General features: G+C 36.6%; 2 protein-coding genes across 6 annotated transcripts; one reads left to right on the top strand and one right to left on the bottom strand.

Moving 5' to 3' along the window:
• The first annotated feature begins 190 nt into the window (after nt 1-190).
• On the top strand, nt 191-21,814 carry wnt10b (wingless-type MMTV integration site family, member 10b). 3 transcript variants are annotated; one of them, XM_073937969.1, is made up of 6 exons: nt 191-285; nt 4,088-4,253; nt 4,376-4,462; nt 15,666-15,928; nt 17,794-18,245; nt 19,888-21,814. In XM_073937969.1, exons 4-6 carry the CDS (start codon nt 15,766-15,768, stop codon nt 20,380-20,382), a joined length of 1,110 nt encoding a protein of 369 aa, XP_073794070.1. In that variant the 5' UTR covers nt 191-285; nt 4,088-4,253; nt 4,376-4,462; nt 15,666-15,765; the 3' UTR covers nt 20,383-21,814.
• Nucleotides 783-9,784, bottom strand: wnt1 (wingless-type MMTV integration site family, member 1). Of its 3 annotated transcripts, XM_005162223.5 has the most exons (5): nt 9,630-9,784; nt 8,933-9,038; nt 6,942-7,195; nt 5,914-6,179; nt 783-4,573 (listed from the first exon to the last, which is right to left on the bottom strand). In XM_005162223.5, the coding sequence occupies exons 1-5, from the start codon at nt 9,637-9,639 to the stop codon at nt 4,082-4,084; spliced, it is 1,128 nt and encodes a 375-aa protein (XP_005162280.1). In that variant the 5' UTR covers nt 9,640-9,784; the 3' UTR covers nt 783-4,081. The 3 variants fall into 3 exon arrangements, with proteins under 3 accessions (XP_005162280.1, XP_073794065.1, NP_001188327.1); XM_073937964.1 differs by lacking the exon at nt 8,933-9,038; NM_001201398.1 differs by lacking the exon at nt 9,630-9,784 and having other exon boundaries at nt 3,886-4,573; nt 8,933-9,084.

The following is a 21,814-nucleotide window of genomic DNA, read 5'->3' as shown; positions in this document are numbered from 1 at the left end:
AAATTCTATTATTGCCCACCTTTTAATCTTGGCAAATCTATCAAATTGCATGCTAAATAATCTTCATTTGAAAAAAGTTTTTAAAAAGTGGGTCTTTTTACAATTAAATTCAACAAAGTGTTTGGACATTTACAGTGTTAAGCAATATTTTAATATGCATGTCTTTTTGTTTTGCTTTTTCTTACAGAAGCCCATCTCAGGAGATGTTCTGTGATGTGTATGTGACGTCTACAGCAGTGCAGAGCTTCATCTGCCTGACCTTCAGTGGCCCTGCAATATGTTGCGGTGGGTGAGCGAAAGAATCGTCTTCCTTCATCCAAACTCTTGTGGTCTTGCTGGCCTCAGCAGCAGGGCGGGGGCAACACAGCCTGTCATTATTTCTAATACCATTGCTTTATTTTGTTTCTGATATTAAGTTAAGTGAAGCAAAACCTCTAGTGTCATGAAAACATACAGATTTAACGCTGCGTTATTCCCACAGCCCAAATTCCCTCAGCGGTTACTGTGGATTTAAAATGCATGACTGTTCGAAGAAGAGGCCTGTTCTTGTGCTTTCAGTGGTGAGAATGATGTTTAGAGGAACGGATATACTCGCACACTCATATTGTTGATTTTAGGTTAAGTGCTTTAGACATACCCTGTCATAGCAGGTTGCGGTTTGGAGAAATGATTGATGGATCACAAATGAAACTGAGGAGAATATGCTGTGAAACACAAACCCGTTATTGAGCTTAAACCTTGAGCCGTCTTAGGAAATGAGTGGTTGTCTCAGAACGTGAGTAATGAAAATATAAACTTTATTGTGCTATTACTCTATATGAAAACAACATATCTAAACGGAGCTAAAATATTCCATTTCATCAGAAAAAAAGCCATCATACAATAATAAATACTTTTCATTCACAATATTAAAAGAGATGGTGTTCAGTGCATGTAAAACACAAGTGTGGAGACGAGCAAATCAGGCGTTTGACAAAGTAATCATGTCTCTCTGAGATGTATGTGGCCTTATTTTGATCATCTACACTGTAAAAAAAATCAGTTATTTTACTTTTTTTTTCCAGCAGGGTGCTGAAAAAAGCATCAAATAACGGCTGTTAAATTAAAGACATTTACTGTCAAATAATGGACTTTAAATAACAGAAATTTCCTTAAATTTAAATGTCTGTAAATTACCTTTTTGTTATTTTACAGTAAATTTCTGTAATTTACCAGCCGTTATTTTACGTTTTGCAGAAAATATTTTTTTTTTTACAGTGTAATTTGCGATCATCAGCATAAGTTAGCACACAACCGTCTGGAATATCGTAAATAATAATGCTAGTGTATTCACCCTGCTTTCAGAGTAAATAATTTTCTCACATTGCAAGTTGCAGCATAAATATATATATAGATCATATCTATTTATAATATTTACAACGTTTTGGTTATGTTAGCTGATATACAAAATACAGTTTTCATAATTGTGGCTCTTTCAGAAACATAAATGTGAACTGTTTGTCCACTGTAAACTAGGTACTAGAGCATTTACAGGATTATCTTTACACACTTACACACAAAAAACCTAATATGTACTTGTGCGTAATCAATGTAGTGTCTTTGACAGCTTCCGACAGAAATCTCCCTCGACAGCCATTTCTATAGTAAACATGCTTCTGTCAGAGTCAATCTTAGGTCAATCTTCCCAATACTTTTCCATCAGTACAATAACATGGTGTACCACATAATAATAAATGGTATTAAAAAAATGGCAGGAGACTCAAAGCAGTGACGGGAAGCATGGCAGGTCCGAATGGGAAATCACAAGAGGTTGGGCCGAGTTCGGGATTCCGCTACATAGTAATCGGAAAAGGAAGCCCCATCCCTTGAGAAGCACTTCACACAGCTTTTTGTGAGACGAGGAGGACTGCAGCTAAAGAAAACAAAACGTTGAAATATTTTAAAGAACCGCCCTCTTGTTAGAGTTTTGCACTGGTTTATGAGAGAGCATGCTTGTGGTTCGCTAACCACAGGAACATCTGTCAAACTGTGTCCAGTTACTACTTTCTTACTTCTACGCTCCCCGGAGTACCAGAGATGGAGATGAGGAGAGGAGAAGACATGCTGGAACGTCAGGACTGCTGCTTTGAGATTCTACATTTCAAAATGTTTCTGCGTCGCACATTGCGTAGTGGTTCTTGACCCATTTGAAGACCTATACTGAAGTAACATGACGGAAATGTTGTGTTTTGTGAAGCCTACCATAACCTGACAACTCCACACGTGAACTTTTGAGCTTTTCTCAGTAGTTAATACATTGAATACGTTTGCCTATTTGGTGAGGATGTTGGTTTAAGCCCCTTTTTCTCAAATTTCTTGCTTAAACTTAACATGTTGGTTTATTCCTCTACACTACAGGTCCAAAGTTTGGAATAATTGGATAAAAGTTTTAAATGATTTTAGGAAAATCCTATCGTGTTTACCTAGGCTGGATTTAAAAATAAGTGAAATTGATGAAAATAGTTGTCTCTATCAACATTCAATATTCTAATATTTGTTGAATTTCAGCATATTCGCATGATTTCTGAAGTATTGTGTTGACTCTGAAGACTGGAGTGATGTCTTTGAAATGGCAACAAAACAGTAGTACTGTTTTTACAGAATTACTTGGTTTAGATTTCTACATATTCCTTGGTCTTGCCCTGACTTAGAAGAATATTGGAATGAAGTCTTTGAGGTTATTGCCATAGTTGTAGGTACGAATGTGCCTAGAATGCCTACCTTCTTAGGAGATACTACACTACTTAATCAACAAAGCATTCATTTGTCAGATTAGCCCTACTAGCAGCCATAACATGTATGACTTTGAGATTGAAGGGTTCTAATCCACTTTCTACTTCCGTGTGGATTAAAGAAGTGTCATCTTATGTTCATCTTATCATTTTTTACTTGGGTATAACAGGACAGAATGCTTAGAACCTGACCTTTTTTATGTTTTCTTGTTTAATTTTATTCATGCACTCTAAAAAAAAAACATAAAGTAAAGTTATTTATTGGCCATTGGCTTATTTATTTAACCCAATGGTTGAGTTAAAATATTGGGTGCTTTGTTGGGTTATTTTTAACCTTTATTAGATTATTTATTAATAATATTTTGAATTTCAACAGTCAACAGATTTAATTAGACATAGAACATCTGTATTGTTATGCATACGTAATGTTGTTTTTGCGTCATAAAGTTAATTTAAGCTCTAACATAATAATGTTGTTGTTTTAATCAAAATTACCACTCCGTGTTGTGCGTTTTATATCCATTTCACCAGCACTCTTAATTGTTGATGATATAGTCGATCTATATTAAACGGATAAAAAACACTTGTGTCTGGAACTTGAAATGTAATGGAAATAAAGCATTTTCATTATTTTTGAAAACTGTAAGTTATTTATTTACACAGCCATAATTATCAAATTAATAGTAGTACTAGTAATAGTAGCAATAGTAATACCAGATTGGGAAAAAATTACATTTAATTAAAATAATCCAATGCATTGGGTTAAATTTTATTTAAAAAAAAAGCAAAAGAACCGGGGTAAAATAACCCATAGTTGGGCAGGTGCTATAATAACCTAGTTGGGTTATAAGTTGGGGTATTTTTAACCCAATTATTTTAACTGATGGTTTTATTTGTGGCACTACTGTTTGGAGGTTTGGGCTAGGTATAGGGCAGTATGTTTGGGGATGAAAGATCTATTTAGATCATAACTTTGTTGTACTTTTGTGTTTAACTTGGAAAAACCCAATAACCATAATGTTAAGAAATACTTATTTTAAATCTTCATTATTCCAAACTTTGAACCTGTGATCTATCACTCCAGTTCTCAACAGCACATTTTGTAAGCCCTCCCTATTTACCACCCCGGATTCAGAACATCAACACATTAGCTGTAAGCTTCATGAACTGAAGCATGCGTTTCAGATAGGAAAGACAAACAAAACTCCTCCAGGGCAAGAGCTGAGAACCCAGGGTCACCTCAATGGCCCATTTCTATAGCCAATTTGGGAGCCTTCTCCTCCAGTTTGTGAGTCGGTTGTGTTTTCTCCTCATAGACACTGATGGACAGTCTGTGTGCTGGTGCAGTTGAGGCAGCTCACATGGCAGCACCAGTGGAAAGTACAGTGGCATCTTTCGGTGACCTGCTCCATTCGAGTCTTGTATCCTCTTCCGCAGCACAGCAGCTCGCACCCATCCAGAGCTGGCGACGAACTGTTGCAGGTACGTCCTGATGTGCCGTGTGTTCCAGTTTTGCCATTGTAGGAACAGAAGTTAGGTGATTTTTCAAAGTAGACGAGATCCCGAGATGAAGGGAGTTTATGCGCTGGGTTTTCTGGTTCCAGGTGTCGGGGATCTGCTCGATGGGATGCGCGATTGCTGCCTTTGTTGGCATACACAACTCGGGATGCGCCGTCAAAACGGTCCTTCAGGTAATCTCCCACTAAACGGAAGCTGGGAAGTCTCATCCAACAAGTTCGCACAGTGCAGGATCCAGACATCCCGTGACACTTGCACTCCTGCTGCATCTCTGATGCGACAGTCTGGAAGGAAGGAAGGAGAGAAATTGATATAATGGATTTAAATGTTTGGTCACACTTTATCTTGATGGTGCGTTTGTTGAATTTTAAATTACATTGCATCTACATGCCTACTAATTCTCATTAGATTATAAGCTGACTTGTTAGTTTGGGGTTAAGGTTAGGATTAGTGTAAGTTGACATGTACTTGCAAAGTTTCTTATAGTCAGTTAAATGTCTGTTGAAGGAGCAGTATCAAGAGGTATTAAGCAGACAGTCAAATAATACTCAAATGGACCATCAACATAAAATGTTACCAAGCGTATTAAAACATATATATTGAAACTTGCATAAATATTGAAACATTTCTATTGAAAGTCTGTTTTCTAATTTGGATTGAAAATTATATACTCATACATTCATTCATTCATTCATTTTCTTTTCGGCTAAGTCCCTTTATTAATCTGGGGTTGCCACAGCGGAATGAACTGCCAACTTATCCAGCATATGTTTTACGCAGCTGATGCGGACCCATCTCTGGGAAACATCCATGCCCTCAATCACACTCATACACTACAGACAATTTAGCCTACCCAATTCACCTGTACCGCAATACTGTGGGGGAGCACCCAGAGGAAACCCACACGAACGCAGGAAAACATGCAAACTCCACACAGAAATGGTAACTGACCCAGCTGAGGCTCGAACCAGCGACCTTATTACTGTGAGGTGACAGCACTACTGCGCCACTGCATCGCCCATATTTATATATTTATGAAGAAAACTATTGCATAACCTCACTAACCCTAATCTCTTCTGCTGTTTAAGCGTAAAATAACAGCACATCAATTATAATGCCTGTAAATCTGCTAGTTGGTCTGACGTTAAAGAAGATATGTGTATTGATAGATGTGTTATGTAATTAATACATGAGATATGAATCAATATAGAGAGCTCAGCATAATTAAGTACACCCCATTTTGAAAATTATTATTATTATTTTTTTCTCAGTTAATAGGCAATGTATTTTGGTGCATTTGAACAAAACCAATGAATTACACAGATTTATTAATTTACATATTTTAATAACCAAAAATCTTTAGAAATGGAGAGATAATACCTTTAAATTCTAGTGAAATATTGCAAAAAAAATAGAAAATTTCAACATTTTTGTTTGTTTGTTTCTTAATTTCTTTCTCTTTTTATATTTTGTAATTATTATTTTTCCCTCGCATATAAACTTTGGTGTGCAAATTTTTTGACCGTTAGCTATAGTACTAAAACTAATGTTATGTGTATATATAAACATAAAACTTATAATCAATAAATTACAGCTAATATATAATATTTAAGGAGTGTCTTACCATTCGCCCTGCCTCATTGTTGTGCAGGTTGGTCAGATAGCGTAGATCTCTGCCCCTCTCGCTGGAATCCACAAACTCTCGTCCAAACATCCTGCCAAATTCCACATTGTCGCTGCAGCCTCCCCAGTGCCAGTCTGGCCCTCCAGGACCACGGCGCCGGTAGTCACAGGTGCAGGACTCAATGGCCCCTTCAGAGCAGGACCGAGCCACGGCGTGAGTAACACCAGCACTTGTAATGGCAAACACAAACGCAGTCTCGCGACAACCTGATCAAATAAGGAAATCAACTTACAATCTATCATATTAGGGGGTGAACAGTGTTTTTTTTATACAGCTGACATTTTTAAAATTCTAGGCTAATGGAAAGAAACACTTCTATTGTTCCTTTTACAAAGCTTTTTTGAATTTTTATTTTTTTTTGTAGATGCAGATTTTAATTATTATACATATTTCTATTCTTTCTTTTTTTTTTTTTTTTTTTGAAAAAAAATGCTGTTTTCTCAAAAAAATGTGTTATGTTTTTCTCTGGCACTGAGCCATAAATCCTCATTTCTGCAGACTTAAAAAGATTTATTCATATCTACAAAAGGAAAGTTTATATGTAATTTGCCTAAATATATATAAATATATTATACATACACGTTTTATTCTCCTAAAAATCTTTTTCCTGCTATTTGCAGTTTTTTCTATTATAATTGATACAAATTTTGACTCTGATTTTATCATCAGATTTTTGTGCCAGCATTTCATACAAATTAGCTTCTATTTATTTAAAAAATATATTATTTGCATATTTAAACATAACATTTTCAAATAACCTAACTTTTAAGAAAACTTGTAATACAACGTTTGCAATTCCTAATATAATCAATCAACTGGAGAACTATGCTGATAATTATTACTTTGTTTTCAGTGTATTCACTTGCAGTGTCAGATTTTATAATTGTCTGTGTTCCTATTTCAGTATTTGAGGTATGAATAGTATTGAACACATCACTTATGATGCCTCTCTCAGAAGCCATGCTCACCTCGGTTGACAATTTTGCCAAAGACATTGGGGCTGTGGGTAGTGGGACAGTTCCAACGACGGTTACGAAACTGCCATTTGCATTCTTTGATGGCTGTGTGCAGACCTGCTGCAATAGCATGAAGGATGCCAGGGTTTTGCCTGATCAGCTTTCTCTGGCGGCGACTTAGCAGTGCCAGGCTTGGGTCGAGTACCAGCTGCACATTCTTAGAGTTAGTGAGGAGATTGCCCGAGGATGCCACATTCACTATACCCCTAGTAGAGAGAGAGAAGACATGACTTTAGTAAGTTGAAAAAAGGTAATTGGTCATTTGAAGATGGAAAAATTATGCCAGCCAAGATCATGGAGCTTTAGAGCTTTTTCTTGTAGTATGTTTACAGTGATGTTTGTCTTTAATAACTAACAGATGATATTTATCCTGTTAAAATGTTTTGATTTATTAGAAGTTTTGGAACATAATATCACAGTAAATAAAATATACAATGTTAGTGACATAACATATTATGGTTGGGAATATAAATATAACATATTTATATTCCCAACCTCAATTGTTGGCAGGTTTGGATATGGCTAGCTTTATAGGATGTGAGAAAGCATGTCCAAACTATCAATCATGTCAAGTTGCATATTTGTAAAGTTTAAAAATAATAACGCTTTTAAAAATTTTAATAAAGCTTTAAAATTTGCAAAACTAGTTTTATTTCTAAACAAACATATATATATATATATATATATATATATATATATATATATATATATATATATATATATATATATATATATATATATATTATATAATATTAGATTAAAAATATATAAATTGCAATCAATAATAGAATAATTACAATATATGTAAAATATTTATATGGATTATAAATAAGAAATTTTCCCAGTTCTTGGTTGCAGCTGGATAAAACATATGTTGGATAAGTTGACGGTTCATTCCACTGTGGCGACCCCTGATTATTAAAGGGACTAAGCTGGAAAAAAAGGAATGAATGAATGAATAAATATGAAATGTAGATTTTTATTTATCTTATAGACATCTGTTCTGATCTGTCAGCGCAAATTTAACAATATAGTAAACTGAAATGTATTATTTTGATGTGATTAAATAAATGGTATCCTGTTTATATCTGTATGCACACAAACATAATTTACATAAAAAAATGTAAATTAAACTAAAGATATATATATATTTTTTTTTTTTATTAATAATTTTACTATTATCATTTTTCTTATTTTATTACTTATGCGTTATACAATATATTCAGTTCATTATGCCTTAATTAAAACAAATTACAGTGTTTTAAATTGATGATAAATACTGGTATTTCTTTTCTACTTTGTGTATCATTTTTAATTTCCTTTTCATCGTCATTATGAGACGTATACACACACAGCTTTGGCTCATATGTCGTGTCTAGATTTAACCTACTCCGGAATGCTGAGCACAATACACGAATTCGACCCTGAAAGCGACCTGGAAAGGAACTGCTCCCAGCCATAAAATAAATCCGCATTTAATTTATCCCACATTGGATTGAAAAATCTTGTCCCGTGTTCAAGCCACACTGTCAAAATGACAGAGAGAGAAACCGAGAAAGAGAGAGAGAGCGCGCGCAAGCAGTAGCTCCAAGTAAACACATTTAGATTCCCATTTATTTATCTAGTGAGTGAGCTTGACTTATCCGTTTTAAACAATCCCTTTTCAATGTACTAGCCTACTTTATAATATCAATAATAGACCATACTGTTTTTCAAAATTAAAGGGATAATATGGGTAGCTCCACGGATGCCCACTTTCATATGTTCGTTTACGCAGTGACAATTTCAGTTCAACCACTAAATGACGCTAGCCAATAAATCTTCTTCTCCACGTTCTGAGAGGCTTTATTTGAACATACAGGTTGTGAGCGCTGGTTGTTCACACTAAATCAATATGTCCTATATGAGTATATCTTATATTTTAAAGGCCTGTTGTCTCTTACCACCACCGGCCGCTGTTGTTGACCGCCCCTGTGCCAGTGAGAGAGGACACCAGGAGGACACATGCCGCTTTAACTGCGAGAAGCAACGCGAGAACCCGCATGATATCTGAAAGGGCAAAGTTAACCAATTAACCTCAAATCAGATTCACGCAATAGCACACACTGTCAGATATAGCCCATTTAACATCTTAACAGATAGTTAAGCTAAACTGCAATGAAATTATACAACATAATAGATTTATGTAGCAAATATGAGGGGGAATATAGATATACAATAGTTTCGGTTACATATGCGTTTAAAGTATTCAATGAATGTCAAAATACTGTTAATGACAACACTTTAATAATCTGACGTGCAATGGAAAGGTTGCAATGATGTTAAAGGTGCATGGGACCATCGATGCCAATAAACAAAGTTTATTTAAGAGCAAGTTCTGTAATCTTACAGATGAAGTAACCTAAAATTAGCAAACATAAACGTTTATCATTTAGTACAAAAACTTTAGGGATTCCATTAACATTTTTAAACAAATGCCCTATAATGCAACAAATGTTTCGTTTATGAAGAACCATATAGCCTATACAGCTCATGTATTTTTATATGAAATGTTTAAAAAAAAAAACTAGAAACAACATTTATATTTGACGTTTAACTTGAAAATATAAAATAAATTGTTTCCATTGAGCATCCACTTACCACTCCACATTCCAGTGCGCCCGACAGCGTGGGTCAGCGTTTATTCATAAAATCAGTGTTGAATCACAGAAAGGGTCCTGGATGGGATGCCAGCGCAACTGCTGCTGCTGCTGCTCTTACTGTCTGTGTGTTAGTGATGCTCTGCTCACAGCACTGAGCGCGTGGGACAGTCCCGTAGACCTGATCCCCTCGGTGACTGATAGGCGACACATTGTTCACTTATTGAACGCTACAAGATGAATAAAAAAGGGATTTGCTGCTCTCATCTCCCTCTGTTTTTTTCCTCCCTCCTTTTGAGTGGAACTGAATGGAGGGATAGCTTAATTCTTCTCATTGGGCACAATGAATACAGGAGGCAAAACACGAAATAAAAGAGAGGAGATGAAGAAAAGATCCGTTATAGGCGCTTTAAATTACATATCATTTTGTAATCCTCGTCCAGAGATTCCTCGTGTACATTCAAGCGAAATCATCTGAAATGCAGCCCCTTCAGGCGCCTTCCGTCCGTATATGCAGCGCGGATTTATTCCTTCTCATTGTAGCGGGTGTGTGTGTGTGCGCGCGCGCACCGTTTGTTTCCTCAGTTCTCTCTGTGTGGATTGTGTCGCGCCACGGTTACAGTAGGGGAATATAAAACATCTTAAACTGCCCTTTTTACCCGGAGTACATGCATGCATTACTCCCTTAACTGCGTCTCCTCCCTCTTACGCGTAAAAATGTTTTTATAGGTGTCCATGCATGCGCTCTGAGTTTGCACTCACCCGTTTGTTGTGTTTAGCCTAAATAAAGCACATCAAGTGGAGACGTCATGCTATAATTATGGTTAAATAAAAAGGAGGATATTAAAGACACGAGGACAGTGATTAATGCTGCGCCGGTGTCTTATTTTACAAGAGAATTAACCGGATAATGTTACATTTATGTATTTTTATTATATATTTCTTTTTTGTAGTATAGCATAAGTCTTAACTTTTTAGCCAGCCATATGCGTTTTTGATATACTCCCTTGAAAACAAAGACTAGATGGAGGTTTTCAAAGCAATGCCACAGAAGAACCATTTTGGATTTAATATAAACCTTTTAGTGAACGGTTCTTAAAAGGACAATTATTCTTACTGGAAGTCTAAAGAGACTTTTTTTCATTTATGTTAAGTTACTAAAAAAGGACAATGTAGAAGAACCATGTGGATTCACAAAGAACATTTAAGAGCCTGAACGGTTCTTGTGAGCAATATTTAAGGCTATTATTAATATTATTATCATTATTTATTATTTATATTATTATCAGTATTTATTATTATTATTATTATTATTATTATTATTATTATTATTATTATTATTATTATTATTATTATTGGCATTGATGCAGGTTCCACGAAGAACCTTCAAGATCCACAAAACCTTTTACATTGCACAAAACATTTTTTTATAGTGGAAATTTTTCTTCACGTTATTAGAAAGTTGTTTACACAACTATTAACGAACTGATTGGCAGAATGTTCTTCATCACGAAAACTCTATTTTAGAACTTTTTTTAAAGAGTACAGTGTGAAAAAAGTCTTAATTGAAACGGAAGGGATTCATAAGCTTCTCAAACCATAAATGCCAGTACAACCTTTACTCTTCAGGAGTCTTTGTGTGATGGAAAGGTTCCATGATTTCTTCATGGAACCAGATGGCAGTAAAGAATCTTTATTTAACACTGTGTTTTCATATTTGCTTGCTTTTAGAAATTAATAATTTAATTGGAGCTGTTGCGTTGCGTTATAAAGGTCACTTGTACATTTCAAACTTTATTCAATAATTTACTGATGATAAAATTCATTTGTTCACAAATAGTGGTATTTCATTTTAAACATCTGTAAATAAAGCATATGGTAACAACAGCAAACAGTGTCACCTGTAACCTCAAAATGTATTTTATAAACCTATGTAGGCTGTTATGTTTGCTATTATTAGCTTAACCCCCGCTGCATTCTCCTAATTAGTTACATTTATAACTATACCTTCGTTACAACACTCAATTAACTATTTTCTCAGATTTCAGAGGAGTACAATAAGAAATTGTTACCGATAAATAACTCCACTGATTTCATCTTAAAACGTGACACCAGAGTAGAAAGAGTCGAGATAAAACTGTTCACCATCTGGACCGCAGACCTCCCTTGATCGCATATGGTCAGTAAAGGCACGAATCAAATATTATCTTGCTGTCAGATTTGACTCCATACATTTATGGTATCGTCTGCACAAAGAATTATGAGCGATTGGCAAATATTAAATCGACGTATTTTAGGCACATATAAGGTGTTTGATGTCGCCTTGAAAGCATCAGAAAGAAATAGAGCACTTTTTTCCTTTGAGGGATTGAAGTAAATGGCTAACTGAAGGAAGTGCGCTTTTGTTAGTGGTATTTAATGAGGGCTGCTTTTCTAGGCTTAGCCTGCTCTTATACTCTTGAAGGATCTTAAACAGGTTTTCCTGAAACACTCATGCGATGCGCCGCAGATTAGCGCCAATCCGGTTAAAGGGACGCCTTTTATATACAAATCAACTTCAAATCACTTTTTAAGCCACTTAGATATACACGCCAAGGCAAAATGCTAATGCACTTTTCGTTGCCAGAGCTTAAGAAGAGGAATAGAGGTGATTAGCTCCAATACAAGAATTGATCTTCGAGAATAGAAGGTGATTAGCCGGAAAACCAAGAACTGTTGTCAGGATTCCGTGTTACGAATGGATTTAACTCAATTTCATGACATTAATCCTGATTCTACTACTGTTAATGGTAATATTAATAAAGATAAGAAGCAAGATGCGCCTTCTCGGGTCACTTAGAGTTTTTACACCTGCTGCGCATAGCGCATAGCTGACCACCAGCACGATAATCCTTTAATCTTGTAAACTGCTAATGCTCCAAATATTCTGGTTTATTCATACTTCTGTATGTTCAAGTCTCTTTGAGTCGTATAATCACGTCTCAACGTTGCAGCTTGCAAAAAAAGAAAAGAAAGAAAAAAAAAACACTGACAGATTGCTTATTGGACAAACTTATTACGTGCATTATGCATAATTTGTTGGCCCGCTATGTAATTGCGTATCGCTTTCATTGAGCCTTGACAAAAAGCTCTCCATCATGGTCAGTTATGGGACTAATTACACGCACAAACTCAGACGTGTATAAACAAACAAACGAAATAAGTCTATTTTCCAGTAGTGCTCTAGGCTATCTCCAGCAACAGTCAGCAAAGGCTTCTCATTAAGAGTGTCGGGCAAAATGATGAATGTGGGCCTAATTAAAGTGAAACGTCACTGCACGGTGAACTGTTGAACTGATTCGGAGTGGGAGGAAGGGCAAACACATGAACGCGCACACGCACCTCGCATTGTTCAAGAAGAACCGCACGCCTGCCTGCTGCTGCGAACCCGCTTATATTGTAGTTTATATGAATGACTTTTACTTATCTGGAGTTGGCATACACTTTTTTTGCGAGGGAGCAAAATGTCTCTTCACGAGATTAGCAGTGAAGACAGGTAGAATGCTGTACTGTAAAAACTATAAAAAATAAAAAAAAATGCAAAGAATGCACATAGCCTACAGCAAATGTCAAGTAACTTTTAACAAGTGCATGAGCGCTTTACTAAGTTGTACATTAGGCTGTATACCCAGGTTTGTATACTGGCCATTGAAATGGTTTGCAATGTTTCTGTCCAATAACATTTAATTATACTGGATTGTTTCGCACTCGTGATCAGAAATTGTATGCATTATAACTGTCTGACTTGGGGCTGGAACCTTTACTTATTGTCTTATTTGCTTAGCCTACTTTGCTTACTTTACTGTAGGAAATTTGATATTATTATTATTATTGGCTACTTACAATTTTTTTTTATGTGCTTATATACTTGCCAATATTCATACTTTACCATTTAACCAATTGTCATTTTTTTCTAATATAAGAATTTTGGCATAAATGTGGATGTTTTTCAAAAAAAGCATCCCAGAATGCAATACATAACTCAAGACGTCCAAAGACAAATAAATAATGCTCTAGAGGCTATAGCCTATCTATTTAATGAATAGCCCAAAACAAAAAGGAAAAAAAATCCTTATTTAAAACTATTTTGCATGTAATATCATGGAATAGCTTGCTTAATAAATAAAATTGCATAATAATAATAATAATAAAACTAATAATAATAATTAAACAAATAAACAAATAAACAATTATATTCTGATGAAAATGCTTGTTAATTTTTATTGAACATAAAATTCAGACTATTAGTCAATGCTACTTTTGTCATTATTACTGCAAGGTGTTTATTTACCTGAAAATAACCTAAAACTGGGTTGTTAATGACATGTTTGCCCTATTAAGCATGCACACTACTATTAGACAGACGCCACAATTATCACATTCAGTTTTAGCAACACGTAAAATTTGACAGGCCTACGTTTACACCGTTCGCATTTAAAAACAAGCGCCCGAGGCGATGTTTGCCCACCCTGACGGCGCCCCCTCCTCCTCCTTCTCAGTGACATACACGCTCCAGTCCCAAGCTTCATCAAATGCTGCTTGCTCAACTCCCCGCTCCTCACACAAACAATTCAAGTCATTTCCAGTTCGTCGTTAAAGCAATCCCACAGGTGTTTTAATGTCCCGTCGAGAAAAGCGTTCGACGCAATGGAGTTACCCCACAGACAGTGTTTGGGACGAGTCCTGATTGTGACTGCTGCGCTTCTGTCACCTGCGTTCACGTAAGTAGAAAGGTGGAAGCGCGTTCACGAGATCTGTTGAAGTTAATCAGCTGTTTGTTTTAAAAGCCTGGTGACTGATATGAAGTATGATGCCTCAAAATATATTTTGCATGATTTAAATATTGAATTGCTCTAAAAAGGGACGTCTAAGGTCTAAAGTTTGTAGCTTTGTTAGTTCTAGCTTGACCTGCACATTGGAAAGTTATGGAGATACAATCACTAGAGTGCAGTTGTCTCACTTTAGGCAGTGTGCCACTTTAGGGCAATTCACAAAAAGAAAAACTTTCAGGTTACCCAGCACAGCTGCCAGTATAGTAGACTATCTATTTTAAAGTTACTTGTATTTGTATTGTAAAAATAATACTGTTAAGTATTCCACTATACATTAGTCAACGTTATAAGTGGTTGAAAATATTTAACAAAATTATCCTATGACAGGAATGAGTGTTCAATAGTTTTAGGACAACTTTTATGAAAGGTTTTGATCCACTTCAAATGTCTAGTAGCCTACTTATTGGCTATGTGCTACTATAAACTTTAATTGTTTGTCATTGAATAAATGGGAATGTGTCATTCAAATATTAATTATGTATTCCAATTCTTGCTGGTAGTCTACCTGTTAGTTCCTAGTGATGGTTATTAGTACTTTTCTTGATGATTCTTAATTGAAATCTACATGAAAAAATAATAATCTCACCATAAAAGCTGTGTGGTTATGGTTGTTCTTCTCTTTTTTTGAACACTCAATGGGCATAATGTATTTATTAACACCAGCGTGTTATGATTTGGATATAATACTTCCCACAAATCTTTTCCATATAGTCATTTTCTCATCAGATTGTCCTCAGGCATGCCAAGACACTGATAGAAACCAGGGCGTCTGAATATTCATGGATGTTTTCTTGCAAGGTCACAGCCTTGTTTGAGTGTCAGGCCACTTAAGCGCACAACTGTTTCCAAGTGCTGATATAAAAAGCACTAGAATTTGTCACTTTTTCTCTGCCATATCTAAAATGTTCCAGTAAGCGTGTATTGATCTTATTATTTGAAATGAATATGGCACCATAAAACCATCCGTGCCTGTAACAATATTTTCCCTGCTTCTCGTTAATGACTGAATCCATTCAATCGTTGTCATAATTTCTTCACATATGTGAGTCATTTCTACAAAGACCACATGTGATGCTAAGTAACACCAGCCTTTTGCAATATTTACTGCACCGAGTGTTACTTCATAATGATATCACTGCTATAAAATTAATTTTCTCCTTTCTAAGGGTACTGGGCAATGACATCCTCGGCCTGAAGGTGGCAGGAGAGCCAGTGCTTACCCCCAACGCAGTGTGTTTACGACTGGCAGGCCTGACCAAAAAACAGATGCGTTTGTGTGTGCGCAGCCCTGATGTCACAGCCTCTGCTCTGCAGGGCATTCAGGTTGCTATTCACGAATGCCAGCACCAGCTCAGAGACCAGCGCTGGAACTGCTCCTCCCTGGAGAACCATGGCAAGTTGCCCCATCAGAGTGCCATTCTCAACAGGGGTGAGTGGATGGCAAAAGGGGCATGGGAAGTGCTGAAGCTGAAGTTGTAGAGAGCCAATACAGTCATAATCCGGGCATTGAAATGCTACATTGGCCAAAGAGGGAAAATATCAGCGTTGAGTCATTGTGTAACGCATTTGCACCATGGAAAACATCTTTTATGAGATTTTAGATAATGATCATTATAGATAATTATCTCACCAGCTGCTTCAGTTTTTGAAGGTCATGTTTACTCTCTTAGCAGCTTTGTTTGCAGTGGTATTCAGACCAAGGACGATAACTAGAATAATAACAGTAAAGTTTTGAAAATTGGTCTTCATTTAAAAGACTATTGGAATCAGTCTAGACCATGACTGTTAGAAATACAGCACAGAGGAAAGAGATTATAATCTCACAAATCTGATTCGTCTGGATTTCTCAAGATGTATTTCTTGTAGGGAAGACTAATCAATTTAACGTTACATTCACTGAAAGAAACGATTGCAGCTTTTCAATATGCAATTCAGATTTTTCATTCTTTTAAGAGTTTTGCATCCATCTGAAGAACAAAAAACATTACCAGCCAGTCAGAATCTAACTTTAAAACTATTAAAGAGCACCTATGATGTAAATCATATTTTGGAAGCGACAGAACTGTGTGTGTGTGTATAGTGTGTCCACAGTCATATTGGGGTGATATAAAGACAATAAGTTTCTTTTTTTTTTTAATTTCCTGATGTTAAAATTGGATCCAAATCCCTCCCATTTTGAGGCATCCACAACGTGACATAGGAGTGTGGTTTCTCTGCCCACCGAATTGATTGACAGTCGGATATTAACATGTCTATGTAGCAACACGTATAATCATATCAACAAGACAGGACGTGCACAAAGCAACTAGGATTAATAGATCTGTTCAGCTCGCTGTGATCATCAATCATCATCAAATGTGATCAAGAATGAGTTTTCCAAATGTTTTTAAAACAGTGCATGTTTGTAATGAATTACAGAGATTTTACCGTCTTTACTTTATCACCACAGCCAAATGTCAGTACAATTATAAAAAGTACAATTATAAAAGAAAACACTTCAATCCCGGTTTGTGGACGTTAAATCAGGTTTTTATACATTAACAGAACAGATATCCATGCAGCATTGGAAATTAACGTGCATCTTGTCACATTCACCAAGCAAAAACAGTGTAAAGTTAAATGTGTGTCTGTGTGTGCATGAACCTTGTAACGACATTGGGTGTGACTCATCGTTGCAGAAAGGCTTGAATTGACTCCACAACAAATACATCAGATAATCATTGGGAAAGTTCTTACTTTAGTACTTCTCACAAACGTTATGTGAGATCGGCTTCCTTCATGTCTGTAACTGTGCTGTTTATTTGACGCGCGCAGCCTAAGATTGAGGCACACTCTAACAGGAATGTGGGAACGGTGGGTGGGGAGAACTAGCATTTAAAGGCACAGGCCACAAAAGCAGCTACGTTATGTTCAGAGCAGAAAATCCAATATTCTGCAAGCTATAATAAATAATTTGATGGGTGTTTTGAGCTGAAACTTTACAGACACATTCTGGAGACACAAAAGACTTCTAAGTCTTGAAAAAGAGGTAAAATAGGTGCCCTTTAAGCAATTTAAGCAGGGACTACAATATTGGAACACACACTTATAATGCTTATCATACAAATTTTTTAAAATGTAAAACAGTCATACATTGCCATAAGTTTTTAAAGATTATGAAACCCCATGAATGATGATGATGATGATGATGCTAATAATATTAATAATAAAAGATATGCATAGAATGGCTAAATCGTTTATAATAAAGACTGCAATATTCCATTTAAGTGACTATAATGCTCTGTTTCATCACAGGTTTTCGAGAGAGTGCCTTCTCGCTGTCGCTGCTGGCTGCAGGAGTCGTGCACTCGGTGGCTTCAGCCTGCAGCCTCGGTAAGTTGCGCGGATGTGGCTGTGAGGCTAAACGACGCCTGGATGACGATAAAATCCGTCTCAAGTTAACCCAGCTCCAGCTTCAGACCTTTCAGAGGAGCGGGGTGTCTTTAGCAGGTGCAGGAGAGAACACACCTGAGCTCAGCTCGCTCCACGGCAGCCTTCCTGCCAACCTGCACTCGTCCCACCCGATGAGTCTCCTCAAGCCCTTGCCGGATGAGGTCACAATGCTGCAGGACACCTGGGAGTGGGGAGGCTGCAGTCATGATATCCGTTTTGGTGTTCGCTTTTCTAGAGATTGGTTGGATTCCAGAGGATCTCCTCGTGATATACACGCTCGCATGAGGATTCATAATAACAGAGTGGGCAGACAGGTGGGGATCTAATAATAATATCTGATAATTGGTACTGAATTAGACTTAATAAAACACTTCTTTTTAAAAATTAATTATTCATTAAATGGCAACATGGTGGCTTAGTGGTTAGCACCACACAGCAAGAAGATTGCTGGTTCGAGTCCCGGCTGGGCCAGTTGGCATGTCTGTGTGAAGTTTCCTTCGGGTGCTTCAGTTTTCCCCACAGTCCAAAGATATGCTGTACAGGCAGTGTGCAAATTAAACGTTGACGATCATGGTGGTCAACTGTTTGTCAACTGTTAGTTTGTGTAATACATGCTTCAGTCATTTATGTACAGTATTTACTTTTAATTATGTCTAGTTTGTTAATAAAATGTATTTAAGTTTTTTTTTTCAGGGTTTTGAGGGATGTTTAGTGCATTTTGACTTTAGGTTTTTGACTTTTGCAGATTTTTAGCCAATTATTGAGTCTGTATTTACTTGTGTAGATGTGGGTAAATTAATATTTATTCAGTTTTTAATCAATTTCATCAACATTATTGTGTATAATAATAGTAATATGAGAAAGTTCATTTGATTTATTTTGTAAAGGGATATGTTCTGTCTTTTAATAGATATATTAAATGAGAGACTTGCTTTGTTTACCAAATAAGTGGATCTAATTAAATTTGCATTGTAAACGTTAAATAGAAGGTAAAATGTATTTTTTAATTTCATATATTATGTTTTTAGGTATGATGATCCTAAAATCATTTTACATTAATCCACAGATTTTTTTAAAATTTATTTTATTATTTTTTTTACAAAATTCTCAGCAGAAATCACAAAAAAGGTCCACAGATTCTGTCTGGCCCTATTGATTAGCTATTTCAGATGTTTCTGTAGGTTAAATTACAAACTATGCATCTAATTTGACTTTATTTTCAGGCTAAGTATAGATACAAACACATATTTTACAAGAAAACAAAGTCTTGTGAACACAATGTCTATTGGTGCTCTAGATCTGCCAATTAGTCTGATTGGCGCAATATTTATTAACAATGTTTGATCCATTATAGGGTGCGTCAAATGTACATTTATATGATCTAATTTTTAAATTATTAACATTATTATTTAATATACAGATCAGAGAGAAGTTTTTCTCAGTATTAAAGATCTGACCCCCTTATACATCTTGTTTTAAGATCTTTCAAGGGGGATCTAGTGTTATTTAGGGGGGTCAGTCCCCCCCAACCTCCCTGTAATTCGCACCCTGGGTACAGGTGAATTGAATAAACTAAATTGGCCAGGGTGTATGAGTGTGTCTGAGTGTTTTCCAGTACTGGGTTGCAGCTGGAAGGGCATCCGCTGTATAAAACATATACTGGATAAGTTGGCAACCTCAGATGAATAAAGAGTCTAAGCCACAGGAAAATTAATAAATAATTCATTAAATGTAAACAAAAAAACTTTTATGTTGTAAAAAAAATGTACACCAATATGAATTCAAGGTGTGAGGGCAATAAATTTGACAATAACAGTTCAATGTATTATTGTATTACTTTAAAAACTTAAAACTATAAGAGCTATTAAGTCAATAGAAAACAGATGAAGATGGATGTACTAGTATGTAATTAACTGTATACACCATAATCATGTCATTATGATTTGACTCCAACAGGTAGTTACTGACAATATGAGGAGAAAGTGCAAGTGCCATGGCACATCTGGCAGCTGCCAGTTCAAGACCTGCTGGTACGTTTCTCCTGAATTCCGGCTTGTGGGATCCCTGCTGCGGGAGAAATTTCTGACTGCCATCTTTATAAACTCTCAGAACAAAAACAACGGAGTGTTTAACTCTCGAACAGGTGGAAGCACTGGCTCAGATCCGCTCCGAGGCCAGCGGAGGCGCAGTATCTCACGTGAGTTAGTATACTTCGAGAAATCACCTGACTTCTGCGACCGCGAGCCTGCAGTGGATTCGCTGGGAACGCAGGGGCGGATCTGCAACAAAAGCAGCCCAGGGATGGACGGCTGTGGGTCGTTGTGCTGCGGCCGCGGACACAACATCCTGAAACAGGCTCGAAGTGAACGCTGCCACTGCCGCTTCCACTGGTGCTGCTATGTGCTCTGCGAGGAGTGCAAGGTCACAGAGTGGGTTAATGTGTGCAAGTGAGCAGCACACCTTCATCCAAATCTCCATTTGGTTTTTTGGACCGGGAGGCAACAACCTGTACCCTGTCAAATCGAATGCGACTGCAAGTGTGTTTTGCTCTCCCACAGTGTGTCTGTTTATCCGTTTCTCTCCTACTTTTAACCTCCATCATCTGGGATCTATTTGCGTCGTGTTGCTGTTGTTATTCTCGAAATGCCAAGTCAGAGATTGAGGAGGAGGTGACTCATGTCATTTGTCTTTTTTTTCTTCCCCGCTTGGAATCTTCAGCCTCCAGAACCAAGCAAATGGTCTAAACGCCATCTGCACTCCTCCAAAGTCACAACAGCAGGAACAAATTATTCCTGTGAAATATAGGCACTGCCTTTTTTTTTTACATTTTCGCAAGTGCACTTAATGTATATTCCATACTTGGTGAAATCTTCGAGAAGATCATGTCATATTGAATATTGATGGTGAAATGCCATCCTAGTAGGGTTGAGGTTTCTAAAACACTGTATCTTGCAACTTTGAGATCTTTGCATACATTGATCATAAAGAATCAATGGCTGTGATAATTGAAGGGAACATCTCAGTGCTGTTTCATAAGATGTTATAGAGAAACTCCCCCCAGTCTGGAGCAATTGAAAGAGAATGTGCCTTGCGTCGTGGTCTGAGTTTGCTTGGTTTTTATGAAAACCAGGACAAATGTTCAGTTGATATGCTGTGTAACCCCATCCTGACCTTAAGAGAGACAGACCAATCTGCGAACGGAGATGGATAGAGTGAAGGAATGACTGGAGAACACTTGTGCCTCCCGTGGATTTTTCGCAGCTGATTAAAAACAGTCACATCTCATCTCATACTGCTGAACAATGTTGAATGCCAGATGCCTTTGATGCGAGAATGGAAGACATTTATACTCTCAAGTCCAGAGTTAAACTGTATTTAAACAGTTGCCATTACAATCTTATCACAGTGAAAGTGATGTATACGATTTTGAAGGCTTCATTTTGATGCTTAGGGAATGACCTTAATTCTGTGGATGAATTAACTTTCATATATTGTCATTTTTTAAGAAGTGTGTAGAGAATTAATTTACCTACAGTATGTTGTAAAATGTTGTTTTTGAGAAACCTTTCTTGGTTTATCATGGTTTTAGAACCAGGAAAGACAAGAGGAAGGGTCATAGATTGGCATATTAGACATAAATATAATTCTTCTCTTTTGGAGATTTTTTTATACTGAATCTGACCTCTCATAATGTGCAACAGGGATAGACTTTCATAAAGAGATTTATAAGCAGATTGAGGCATGAACCTGTCTTATAGGGATCAACTGTCCAAAGTTGTGCCATGTGCTGCTGAGTACTGTTTGTCCTTGTCTGTGAATCCGCAACTGTCAGAAACTGGACCACTGTGTGCGATTTCCTAACTAAACACAGACAAACGTCTGA

The sequence above is a fragment of the Danio rerio genome, chromosome 23 (genome assembly GCF_049306965.1).
Source record: "Danio rerio strain Tuebingen ecotype United States chromosome 23, GRCz12tu, whole genome shotgun sequence".
NCBI lineage: Eukaryota > Metazoa > Chordata > Actinopteri > Cypriniformes > Danionidae > Danio > Danio rerio.
This window is presented reverse-complemented; position numbering and strand designations above follow the sequence as displayed.